The sequence below is a fragment of the Rhea pennata genome, chromosome 1 (genome assembly GCF_028389875.1).
Source record: "Rhea pennata isolate bPtePen1 chromosome 1, bPtePen1.pri, whole genome shotgun sequence".
Taxonomy (NCBI): domain Eukaryota; kingdom Metazoa; phylum Chordata; class Aves; order Rheiformes; family Rheidae; genus Rhea; species Rhea pennata.
The window spans coordinates 83,873,426-83,886,641 of record NC_084663.1 but is presented as its reverse complement, the minus strand read 5'-3'; the positions used below and the strand labels follow the sequence as shown (position 1 = coordinate 83,886,641).

The 13,216-nt window shown below is 37.5% G+C and overlaps 1 protein-coding gene across 1 annotated transcript in view; it reads right to left on the bottom strand.

Annotated features, from left to right (window-relative positions):
• Positions 1 to 13,216, bottom strand: part of PRMT8 (protein arginine methyltransferase 8) — a 69,722-nt gene that overhangs the window by 6,703 nt on the left and 49,803 nt on the right. The window contains exons 7-8 of the mRNA XM_062571064.1: positions 9,932 to 10,047; positions 2,332 to 2,482 (exon numbers count right to left, since the gene is read on the bottom strand). Coding sequence (XP_062427048.1) covers positions 2,332 to 2,482; positions 9,932 to 10,047 — 267 coding nt within the window. The remainder of the gene's footprint in view (positions 1 to 2,331; positions 2,483 to 9,931; positions 10,048 to 13,216) is intronic.

The window sequence follows — 13,216 nt, the reverse complement described above, 5'->3', positions numbered from 1 at the left end:
TCTAGTCCAACACCCCTGCTCAAGCAGTTCACCTAGAGCATATTGCACAGGATCACGCCTAGGTAGGCTTTGAATATCTCCAGAGAAGAAGACTCCATAACTTCTCTGGGCAACCTGCTCCAGTGCTCTGTCACCCTCACTGAATATGAGGTGAATATGAGGTTCCATCCTCATATTCAGATGGAACTCCCTATATTTTAGTTTGTGCCTGTTACTTCTTGTCCTGTCTCTTAGTAATACTGAAAAGAGTCTGGCCTCATCTTCTTTCCACCCTCCCTTAAAATGTTTGTGAACACTAACAAGATCCCCCCTCAGTCTTCTCTTCTCCAGGCTAAATAGGCCCAGCTCTCACAGCCTTTCCTCATATGAGAGATGTTACAGTCCTTTGATCATCTTTGTAGCCCTACGCTGGATTCTCTCTTGTAGTTCCATGTCTCTCTTGTATTGGGGAGCCCAGAAGTGGAAACAATACTCCAGATGTGGCCTCATCAGGACAGAGTAGAGACAACCTCCCTCAACCTGCTGGCAATACTCTTCCTAATACACCCCAGGATACCACTGCCCTTCTTGGTCACAAGGACACATTGCTGGCTCATGGTTAACTTGTTGTCCATCAGGACTTTCATGTCTTTCTCCTCAGAACTTCTTTCCTGCAGGTGAACTCCTAATCTGTACTGGTGCATAAGGTTATTCCTCTCTAGGTGCAGGACCCTGCGCTTGCCTTTGTCGAACTTCATGAAGTTCTTCTCCACCCAATTCTCCAGCATGTCCAGCTCCCTCTGAAAGGCAGCACAGCCTTCTGGTGTATCAGCAGTTCCTCCCAGTTTTGTATCATCAAGGTCAGTCTACTCTGCAAACAAGTAACAGCTTGCAGGAACACTCATGATTTCTAAACTGGTCTGTGGGTCCTTGTCATCACTTTTGATACCCATTCACTGGGAGACAGTAAAGCAAAGAATGGCTGGGTTTGAGAGCCAGATTTGCTGACTGGACACATTTGACTGGCAAGCCTGAATCAAATCTCCTAATTTATTCAACAGCTGTTTCTTAAAAGACACATGTATGTTCATATGCATACAGGTAAATAAACACATTCCATTATTCCTTTACAGGTAAAACTATATCCTCACTGATATGAAAGACCTTTCATGTGGTTCTGGCAATATGAGCAGACTTCCTTTACTAATGTGTTTTTTCAGTTAAAATCACAACACAGCAATTACATCCTTATTTAAAGCTTTTTTTTTTATTATTTTACAGAAAACTGCAGTTTTGATTAATGGGCTACGTTCTCTTGAGAAAGTCAGCATTCTGTGGAAAAACAAATGCCTAAAATCCAAAGTGTTTTTAAAATTACACGAAATATTTCAGTGAGAATTCAGAAAATTATCACTTCAGGACACCACTGGTGTGCCTCACAGGAATAATACTGGCGTGGGAAATACTATGGCATAATATTTATATAGAAAGACCAGGGAAGTATAGTTACTGAAAAAATAGGAATATGAGGCACTGAAGAATATCATCCATATGGCAGTACTTTTAGAATCTGATATAAATATATATTTTAACAAAGTACTTTCAGCTTTGACTTTCTCAGGTAAGGGTTGAGAGGTCCTTTGAGGGGGATAAAAAAAGCAGAGGGATTTCTAATCATATTTAACTTATATCAGGCCCCATTTACACTATTTTGAATTGCACAATGGTACTAAGGGCAATCAGAGTCAGCTATATTTTGTTGTTCTCTTCATTAAAGCAATCATGAATTTCTTATGTGTGCTACAACACTGGCTGGTTTACTCACTCTGGTAAGTGATCACTCACAGGAATGGGGTTATTCCATTAAGTGTCTGCTCACCAGGGTAAGTAAGAGTTTCACAGTTAGGTTCTTAGGGCATATATACATAAACAGTATGTGTGAGGTTACATCTTGGGAAAAATGTTGGTTTTGTCCTAGGCTCTGAGAGAAGCAAGAGTTTTGTTGTTTCAGATTTGGGGGAACGTGGGACCAGAGCTACTATATCTTACAGAGGCAACAGCCCCCTGTCTAGTCACAGGGTCAAGATCTACCTAGTGATGGGCATGAACTCCTGGATCATAAGATCCATGGAGTTCTAAGACTGAATGCCATAGTGAAATTCTGCCACTGCTTTTGTGGAATTCCTGGAAGCAGTTGTCTTTTCTTCATCCTGCTCCCACTCTCCCCGAATGATAGTTGTTTTTATTACCAAAATAAATCCTGGTGGTACAATAAATTCTTGTGTACCATCTGATCAATAGCATCCATATACTGATATAAATAGAAAAGAAATGAAATGAAGTACAGATTACCTGTAGAAAATCCCATTTTCTTGTGGCACTTTGTAAATTCAATATTAAAATAGGTGACCAAGGCATGAATGTAATCATTACGCTGAATTTGGAGGCAGAATGCGGAAGTGAATGCCAATTCTTCAGTCTTCACTGTATAAATATCTACTTCCTATTTTGAGAAGAAATAAAAGAATCATATACATGCAGATGTCTGTGCCTATTCTAGGCTTGGACATTTTATCTGTTTTAAATGTTATGCGAGGTATTTAAACATTTTATTTAATGATCAGCAATAAAAACAACCAGCAATCCTTTACACTGCAAGATGGTACACTTGAGTGTATGGTATCATCAATAAATGATCCAGAAGGGAAAAATATGAAACTGGACAAAGCAGCCAATGATAGAAAGACCAGTCAGAGAAGTGAGTGTGCCCTTTGGGGTAGCAGGGAGGGGTTGTGAAAGTCAGCAGAAATCAACATAAAAATGTGCTTTGACAAATAGAAGAAAAATGGATGTGGGAAGGGTTCCAGTTCTAAGACTCCTTCTCACTAGAGGCTGTCAGCCTTACTCAGCATGAGGAAAGATGGCAGAATTAGGTTTTTAACAAAAAAAAAAAAAAAAAAACAAAAAACAAACTTCTGATGTAGGCATCTCTTACTTCCTCTGGAAAGGAACATGCATTGATTATGTCATGTTAAGCAGTGAAAGCATTTGAGGCCTGACAAGCTCTGCTTTCTGCTGGTCATCCTTTAAAATCTGGTGTCAAATAATAGATTCCATAGTAGGCTTACGGATTTTACTCTCCAGGGACATAGAAATAAATCATGTAAAACTTAATATAGCTTGAATGCAGTGTTTGAGATCAATGATATGTCTCCAGGATTCCTTGCTTCCAATGATATTTAAATGTTATTATTAACTTAAACGGAATGCTTTACCAAAGCTTAAGCTGAGTGCTTCAGATTGATCTGAGTTTCTGCATCCAGGTACAGTACTGCTTTTGTATGGGATACTTCATACACCAGTACTCATGACTGGGCTTATATTAAGTCTGAAATACTATTAATTGAATGCTCTAGGAAATCTTTCCTACTGGTATAGTTTTGGATATTCCCTTGATGGATCAGGTTTCACTGTCCCTATTGTAGACTCTTGTCAGGGTACATATGGAAAGAGCCAGATAGCCCAAAATATTTTTCTATTATCAGAAAGAAGAAACTCAGTTTTAACAACAAAAATGCTCTTGCATACAGAGAAATAAATGTTTGTTCTGTAGACAAAAATACAAACTTCCTCTATCACATCAGAATAAATCAGAAATCATATCACTGACTTCACTGGCATTACTTCAGACTTACACTGCAATATTGGGGAGCAGAATCTAGAATGTCCATGTAGAGGACTCTATATTTTGGCAGTTACATTCTATAATCCAAGAGAAGTCTATGAAAATAAACATAAAAATATGCAACTATATTTCAGTTATTGAACTCTTTGTGTGGACCACATATCTTACATTTCTGAGAGTCTGAAAACTTATGGTAAAACAACTTATGTCTTTATTAAGTGAGTTATTGTTTTGGCCTATTTGATTAGCAATATTGTTCAAGAAAAATTTACCCATAATGGAAATGATTCTATTGCTTTGCAAAGGTCATGGCAAACAATGTTGCTAGTGACATAGTGACTCATACTTTACAAGTGGTCTAATTTAAACCTAGGGTAGACTTAAAAGTTTTTTTTTCTCAAAAAAAAAAAAAAAAAAAAAAAAAAAGAACAGAAAAACAGACTGGAATGGGAATTTATGAAATCTGCTCAGGTTGTAGAGGTTAAAATTCCATAGCAACCTGTAAAATTATTTTTAAAAAGCTAGACTGGAGTGGTGGCTGTAGCTGTGGACTTCCATAATTTTTGGTGGCTTTTCAGTGGCATGACTGTGGAGAACCTGAGTAAAGTTCTCCTTTAGTTGCTGACAAGACATAAAAAAGGTATCTAGCTCACTTTCTCTGAGCTATTTTGGCTCTGCAGGGTAAAGTGTAATCAAAAGCAGTAGGAAATATTTTTATTAGAGAATTCAGAAGAAATGTCTCAGAAATAATGAATCAATGTGTTGGGGAAAGGTGCCATTTTTGCAGTCGTTTTTTGTAAGGACAGAAGCAAGCTCTCTTTTTTGCTATGCAGAATAGGAGATGAATTTGTTTATTGGTTAAATCGTAAAGCTTTGAAACTGGCCTGATCTCTGGTTTTGGTGCTCACTTGAAACTTTCTCTGGCTGCTATATATTCTTATATTAAACGTTACTATTCATTGAATGTTACTTAATTACAGCTAATAACCCAGGGGGATAAATGGGATAAATGTTATTGTGCATAAAATTGAAAGTCACGATTTAGCACATTTCACTCTAAACAATTTATGGGAAAAACAACAATAACAAAATGGGCATGGTTAAGCATGGGTCTGGTCAAAATAGAGTTCTTAAGTATACTAAAAGAAAAAAAAAAGAAGTGATGTTAAGCTGAGCAACATTAAAAGCGATAGAAATACAAAGGCCCAGATTGAGGCTGACACTGCATAAAGGACTACGAGACATTCCCTGCTGTGTTTCTCTGTTGCAGAGGGATTGTCAGAGGTTCAGTTCTTGTATGTACAAGAGTATAAAGAATGGTTGTTGGGCTGTCCTGTGCTAATTGCTTTAGGACTGAGTAATTGATGTATAGATCATTTAGAATCATAAGGATGATTACACTGAGTCTGAGATAAGGTGTTGCCAGCTGCTATGTATTCCTTGATTCAATGGTATCATTCCTAGCTAAAGGCAGCCTAACTGATGGGAGAAACAGTCCTGAATGTTTCATCTGCCTAAGGGAAAAATGTTGTCTGGCAGTCTGACCCATTTCCTCAGGCTTGTCCTAATTAAAGTTGTTACAGGGATGCAAGTAGGCTTCTTTTCTTGATCCCCTTTCCAGCTACTTAGCTTGCCCGGTTAGGATTGTGTGAGCAGGGAGATCAAATAACAATTAAAATCTCAGTGAACTGCTTTATTTCTCCCTGTCTATTCCTGTGATGAGTAAAATTCTTTCTATCCTCTCCCCTTGCACTGCCTGGAGATGGTCTGGACAAAGAGGAGATGGTCACCTAAACAGAGGGCATGATGGTGAAGGCAGTGTTTCTGATGGCAGGTAAAGGTGCTGAGCAGAAGCTGAAGGACAGGCACCATCCATAGCAGCAGTATTGTTGGCTTCAGGAACAGGAATGATCTGAAGCAAAATTAATTGCTAGGGAAAGGAGAAAGAGCCAAACAGAATCACAGAATCACATAACCACTGAATTGTTGAGGTGGGGAGGGACCTCTGAAGATCATCTAGTCCAACCCCCCTGCTTAAGCAGGATCACCTAGAGCATGTTAGACGGGATTGCATCCAGGTGGGTTTTGAATAACTCCAGAGAAGGAAACCTCTCTGGGCAACCAGTTCCAGTGAATAAAAAAACCCTCTTTTCTGAGAACAGTTGAGAAAATGACCTATATTGTCATGTGCGCGCGTGCGCGCACACACACACACACAGATGAGGGGAGTAGAGAATGCAATAGTCAGCCTCCCAAACACATTTACATTTCCCAAAGAAAATGTTTCTTTTCTTTCTTTGGAGTGGGAAAACTGGTAGTATTAATGGAGGGAGAGAAGGAATAACATTAACTTTCAGATGTTTTGGTGGGGGCAGTGAAGGGGAAACTGAAGTAACTGACTTTGTTTTGACTAAATGGCACAGCACACACTGGTTTTCTAGTAAATGTAATAACTGAGAAGCAAGCATAGCTATGGCCTCCACACAACAGAGGCTTCAGCCTCCTCACCAGGGCCCCTCCCCTGACAGCCCTTCCGATTTGCACAGGAAGAAATGCTTGAGAGTTAGTAGTGTTTGGAGGGGGGAGTATGTGGGAGAGAGGGCTGATCCTCCTCTCACTTTGATGTCTGCAAGCGTGACATGAGAAGATGGCAGGATAATGGAGGGTTTGTGAAGTAGAAAAAGAAACTGGTAATAAGCAGCTTGTTTAAGAGAGAGCTGTGGATGAGTTAAATTTGAGAATGCTGAAAGAAAAGACTGAAGAGGACAGCTAAAGAGGAAAGAGTGACAGAGAAAGTCATCCAAGGGAGGGAAGGGCGCTTTTCAGGTGGAGAAAAGAGTGGAGGAGAAAAAAGGAGAAACAAAGAATGGTGTTTGAAGACTCCGAACAAGTCAAAATGACCTGGAATAAAAGAGATGGACAGTGAGTAGGTGATAAGCTCCTTTCTTTTCTTTAAAAGAAGCTGAGGGAAAGGAATGTGTTTAGGAAGCTTTCTGAGGCTGCAGTGAAGCAAGAGGATAATCTCCTAGTGTGAAGTTGAATGACTCATCCTGGGTCAAGATTGCTGTGGGAGAAGAACATGTGATTCATTGGAGCTCAGGGACAAGTGCCTCACCTGTGTGGCTGAATTCCTTTCTGAGGAACAGTAATTTTTCTATAGAAAATACTGTTGATCCTTTGAAATTAGGCTCCTTATCAGTGAATAGTGATATTTTCCAGAATTATGGAAATGTCTCATAATACTGGATATTTGAGCTTATAGGATGAATTTTTTTGCTACTGCATTATATTCTCAGATAAACAAGAATGTGAATTAAAAATCACCACCTGTGTAAAAGATTTTGTGCAGGGAAGGCAGTCAGTACTTAGCACCATTAAGCATCTTAGTATAGTGTTGTGACCTGTAGGGGCTTTAAACATTTCCTGGGATTTGTGGAACAAATAGGAGCATAAAGGTAGCTTTTTCATTTTGTATTTTTCTGTAGTTATATAGTGGAGGAGATCCAGGAGCATTTTCCCACAGTATTTTCTATGGTAAACTGAATATGGCTTGTTCTTACATGTTTGTTTTTGTGAGTTTTTGCCACATTTTCTTATTGCAGGTTTTTCTACAGCTGTGTGAGTAATTGGTTTGTTGTTGTTGCTGTTGCTTTTGATGCTGACATCAGAACTAACAAGGAAAAATATGTTTTAGGTAAACCCCAAACCAAATGTATTTCTGTAATGTGCAAGGGGATCAGAAAAGAGAACCCAATTATTTTATTCCATCTGAAACAAACTATTCAAATTTTCAGGCAGTGCTGCTCAGAGCAGTAGGCATTCAGGAGACTTGCACACTTGTTCTGAGATCAGAACAGAATGCTGGTGCTGCCTCTCACACCTTAATGACTTTGGTGGTTACCTGTGATCGAAGACACTTTAGTCCCACTGCACTCCCTGCCTGACTTGGATAGGGGTTCATACAAAGGGCTCTGGCTTGCCAGAGAAAATCTCTTGCCCCTGGGATAGAAATTTATTTTTCTTCTCTAACTAACCTGGATAATATTTAAGACATTATTCAAAGGGAATGCTTCCACACCACAGAGACATATTTCTTGCCTCCTTTTATCCCCCTCAGTGTACATGCAGGTTAGTGGTCGCCTGCTAAAGAATTCCCTAAGAGGTTCAAGACTTGGATTACAGCCCATCCTGGAAGAAGATGGAGGATATTTTACTTGAGGCTCCAACATTCTAGATGAGTGTCATCAGACTATACTGATTTTGTAGAACAATTCAGATCATATAAATTAGCAGCTCAAATAACTGCAGAAGCACAGAGCATTGATTCATTAATAGGAATGCATCTAGTGACTACTAACTGATGAGCAGTGGATCTAGACCCTTCTGACAGGCACACTAGGTCAGGTGACCAAAACAGGCAGGTTGAACATACCTCGGAAAAACGCCATTGTGAATCTAATCTCATGAATAAGCCATGCTTTCTTGAAATTGCATAATAAAACATTTAGACAATTAAACATTACTGCTCATTTTTTCTCAAATTTCTTGGGCTGAAATTATTTCTTGAACTCACAGAAATGTACTTTGTGTAAATAAATGATGTGCAGAAATTAGATTTGAAAAATAAATGCAGTTTCAATTTTTCTGCTTCCATATTGCTAGCTTGAGCAAAGGCTCCCCACCTCCTACCTTTCATTGACTACTTTTCTCTTTTTTAGTGGTTAGTTTGTGAGATTAGGGGTGTATCCTGGAACTTCTGAGAGTGGTGCCAGCTTGGGTAATCACCCCATTTGCACCCAAAGAGCTATTACATGATGAAGCACCATTCAGTGTATGGACAGAAGATGTCAGGCCTTGTAGAGCTAAATATAAAATCTGAATAGGAGCTGTCTGAACAATTTTGTCTGTCTTTTTACACCCAGTTACTTTCAAAGACCTTTCTAGAAAAGGTTATGGATTTATACTTTAGTTAAGGGCATGCAGCTTTCATAACTTTTTATTACCAGAGAAGCCAACCCATTCTGCCATCTGATCTCTTGCTCTCCAGGCATATTTTATGCAGTCCATTTAAAAATCTTTTTTTAAGAGTGGTAAATTGATTTAAACTGTCATAAATGTCATGTAGTCATTCTGGTTACATAACTCTTTCTTCTGTGTATTGTGATTTTAAATTGCTTTTCCTTAGGCATTTTTTAGAGATAACCATCTTGTGTTTCTTTGCGTGAGGACTGTGCATTCGTGCCTGCTAACATAGAGTTTTTAATTTGTTATTTTTTTGGCTGCTTTAAACAGAGGTTCTGCAGACTGAAGGTAAGTCTTTGCTTTTTATATATAGGAATACTTGATGCTGTGTTACTGTCAAAAGGTGACATGGAAAAAAAAAGAAACTAAGTTTTTGGGATAAATAAGTGACATCTTGGCTACACGGACCTGATCCTCCAACTGCTATTGAAGCAAATAGCTTTACTCATGTGAGTAGTCCCCTTTGAGGAAGATTCCTCCTACATGAGATGAATTTCAGAGCTTTCATTTGTTCTTGCAGGCCACGGGTTCTTAGCCTGTGCTTGTGAACAGTGAGCTGTGACTTTTCTGTCTCATATGTAGAACAGAGTCCAAGCTATGTTCTGGCTGCAGATTGAGCATATTGGGGCTGGGAGAGCACAATAACATTCTGGATAAGGCTATGAATCAGGAAATTACACAAATAAGTAAGGGTCCAATTCTGATCTCACGCTCTAGAGTGAATTAGAATTATTCTATCCCAGCCTACCATTTCAGAAACTGATGCTTCAGCCTTTTTACTGCAAACAGAATTAATTTACCTCTTTTCTTTGGCATCTTTGCTTCAGTAATTTTCAACCTCTATTTACAAGAAGTTAGGATAATTAAAATGCATATCTAAGCACAATTTTATCCAGTATTTTCACATTTATAATTTGTGAGAATCTGAAGTTACAGTTCTACTATGATAGTATCCAGATGAGTACAAAGTCACAGGGACCATCTTGTATTTGGGTATTCCGTAAGTGATCAAGGCATTAGCACTCATGTTTAGCTCAGCTGATGTTATTTGGCATGTGCAACACATTAGTACTCACTAATTAAATAACACATGTATAGTTTTTGTAGTGTCACAGCATTCTATGATGATGGCTTCTGCAGAAAGAAGCACAGAAAGATAGTAGTAAAGCAAAAGCAGTAGGTCTCCAAAGAATGCTACAATTAGATGTAAATATTCATAATTAGGTATATTTGGAATTACCAAACCTTTATTAAACAGGCATTGGTCACCACTTGCTTTGGATCTACTATGTCCACCAAAGGCTCCTTCATGGCAACATCCCTAATACAGGTCATGTCAAAGCCGTACACATTCTCCCACCCTGTCAATGCAAATGGATGTGTCAAAAATAAGTAGTAATAATAAAATGGTTTTTCATTTTTCAAAGCATCTTCCATTTGAAAATATTTCTACCATTAGCTAACTTTCAGGTCTCCTCTTTAACCCTTTTTTCCCTGTCCCAGTGGCTTGTGTTACCATTGCCATTTTACAGATGAAGCAATTGTGTTTTTTTTTTTTTTTTTTTTTTTATATCTTTTATATCTTTTATATCTTTTCACAAATGGCCTTAAGTTTTGGGTGGCCCCCAAAACTGAGTTCTGTGAAATTTGTGGATGATTTTCAGGGCTTTAGATATTTTAGAGTATTGCCCCAAATTAGAGCATACTTCATATTGAGACTTGAAAATAGCCATAAGGAGTATTCTGATCTTTTATATCCATTCTGGATAATATTTCCATTTTTGTAGGTATTTGTTGGATCAGCTGTTTGTTTGCATGCTCTATTATTTATTTAAGTAGCCTTAGTTTCATCAAAAGAACTACTGGGCAGAGTAGAATTATAGCTGTGTTTAAGTATTTGGGGAATCAAGCCTTTAATCTGCATGTACATCATGACTAAATGCAAAATATCCTTCTTCTAAATGATATAAGATCCATGCTGATCTTCTATATTTGAACTATTCTTATTATTGTACAAAGAAGTCTTATCTTGCTGAGTTTTTTTTTTCTTGAACAAATGGTCCTGTAGGGAAAAGTACACTCACTCTACTGCTAAGATTGCTTAAAAAGTAAAAACAAAAACCTCAAAAAAAAAAAAAAATGTTTTCACAGTCTTCTGAATCGTATGAGTCAAGTTCCATTTCAAATAATGCTCTATTTGAAAACTTGAACTGAAAGTCACAAAGGTTGTTGTGGGCTATAGCCTGAATTGAATAGAAGAACATTCAGAAAAATGCTATGAACATTTTAAAAAACTAACAACTGATAAACAGCAATAGTGAGAAAATTTCGAATTTCTTTTTTTCAGAACATAGATTTGAACTACAGGTGTTCCCAGTGGCGTATGAGCAATAAGGTCATAGAACCAGTATGTACATATTTCTAAATTACAACAAATCTAAAAATGAATGGTTCTTTTATGTGTTATCTTTTTATTGGGTTGTCAGTTTCTCAACATTTCAGGGGATCAGATCCTTAATTCCTGTCATTATGAATACATAGGAACTTCAGATTATTTTATTCAGAAAAGATTAAAAAGGAAAGAATTTTTTAACACAGTTGTTGAGATCTCATTTATTTGATGGAATATCTTTGAAATACAAACTGTGGCCTCTGTTACAGAGACCTGATGCAGGAATTATGAGATAAAATTACACATTTTATATTTTGTAGGAAATCAAACTAAATAACTATAGCAGTCCTCTGAGGGAGTAAAAAAGTTTGAAAAATCAGAAATCAGTTTTTTTTAGAAGCTTCATATTTTATTAATTCTTAACCAATCCGGTGGTTCTTGAGTGCCCTATGAAATGCTCAGCTCTGCATTTCATGTGAAGGCAAGACAGAAAATTGATATGTAAGGAGACACGATCAAGAAGTTATAAACTGAAAAGAGAGACAAGGTGGTGGAAGAGTTAGGGAGTGAGACAGAAATAACTTAAGAAGATAAGGAGAATAAATGCTGGAGGTATAAAAATTGAAGGGTGAATGAGAACTGAAATCAGATAAGAAAGTATTTTAAAGAAAAACAACATTGTAGAAGACAAAAAGAATCTGAAACGTATTTTTAAAGGATGAAAAAGTGAATGAGTGGAAAAAAGGTGGCTTGTCTGTGAGAAAAGAGAAAGGTCTAAGGTCTAGAAAGGAAAAGGGAAAAAAGAAGAATGTATACGGGAATTTTCTAGGTCAAAATGGCCTTGATTCTTTTACAGAAAGAGTGTCTCCTGCATCCTTTGGAATCTGTGATTTTTTTAGAGGAATTTCACTATCAAGGTCCCAACAAAACTGAGAAAAGAATCTAGGCTGTGCTTGGGGAGAATTGACATAATTATCTCTGACACTTATAGATACTTTTTGTCACTGCCCCACTACACTGGGTTTGCTTTTGACTCAAGGTGGCTCTGGCATAGGTATTGGCAGTTCTGAGTAGTCTATGTCTGGAAGGAGGAAAAGGTCATTGGTGAACACTGTCACTGAATTTGATTAGAGAAATACTAAGCTTCCTTTACTGAGAGGAAATGAGGGGAAAATGAATATAAGTTATGTAATTTTATCCATAGGTTGCCTGAAAGCACTAATCTTATCCAAGCTTTTGCATGCATCCTTAATTAATAAAGCTGCTTCAGAATTTTGTGAGAATTACTTTTTCCTAAGAAAAAGTGCTTTTAAGTCAAATTAACCAGTTCTAAAAAGCGAATAAAAAAAGTAAAAATAAAAAAGTGAAGTAATGTGGAACTCACTCATTTTATCAAGAATATTACGACCAAATAAAATCAGAACTTGGGGGATCTGAGGTACAATAAGTAGAAGATAAGCTGGTAGTAATACCACGTGGTGATGAGGGTGAACCACATACTGAGGTATGAGGAGTGTCTGAGGAAACTGGATTTGCTTAGTCTGAGGCAGCAAAGGATTAAAGGGGGGAGGGGGGAATTTAATTACTATCTGCCACTGCCTTAAGAGAAGATAAAGCCAGACTTTCAGACAGAGGACAATCATCCTCTGTGACAAAGGACAATGGATGCAAGTTTCAGCAAGGAAAATTCTGACTGGACATTTAGAAAAGTGTTTCCCCCTAAGGGTGGTTCAGCATTTGAACAAATGCCCAGAGAGCCTTTGGAATCTCCATCTTTGGACTCTACAGGGCAGGGCCCTGAGTGACCTGATCTAACCTTGAAATCTGCACTACTTTGACCAGGAGGCTGGACTAGATGACCTCCAGAGATCACTTCCAGCAAAAATTATTCTTTGAAATTTTAAGGACAAAAACATTTTAAATATAAAAGAAAGGTCAATTTTATGTTTCTGAATTAAAAAAAAATTCCCATTAAATAAAATGAAAAACTCTGATCTTTATTCTTTATTTAAAAAGTTTCACTTAAATTTAAATATAGAGTTAGAAAAACATTGCATTTGTTTTTTCTTCTTCACAAATGTATTAGATATAATTTCTTATAGTCTTATTTCTTAATGTTTGCAATTCATTTGTATCTT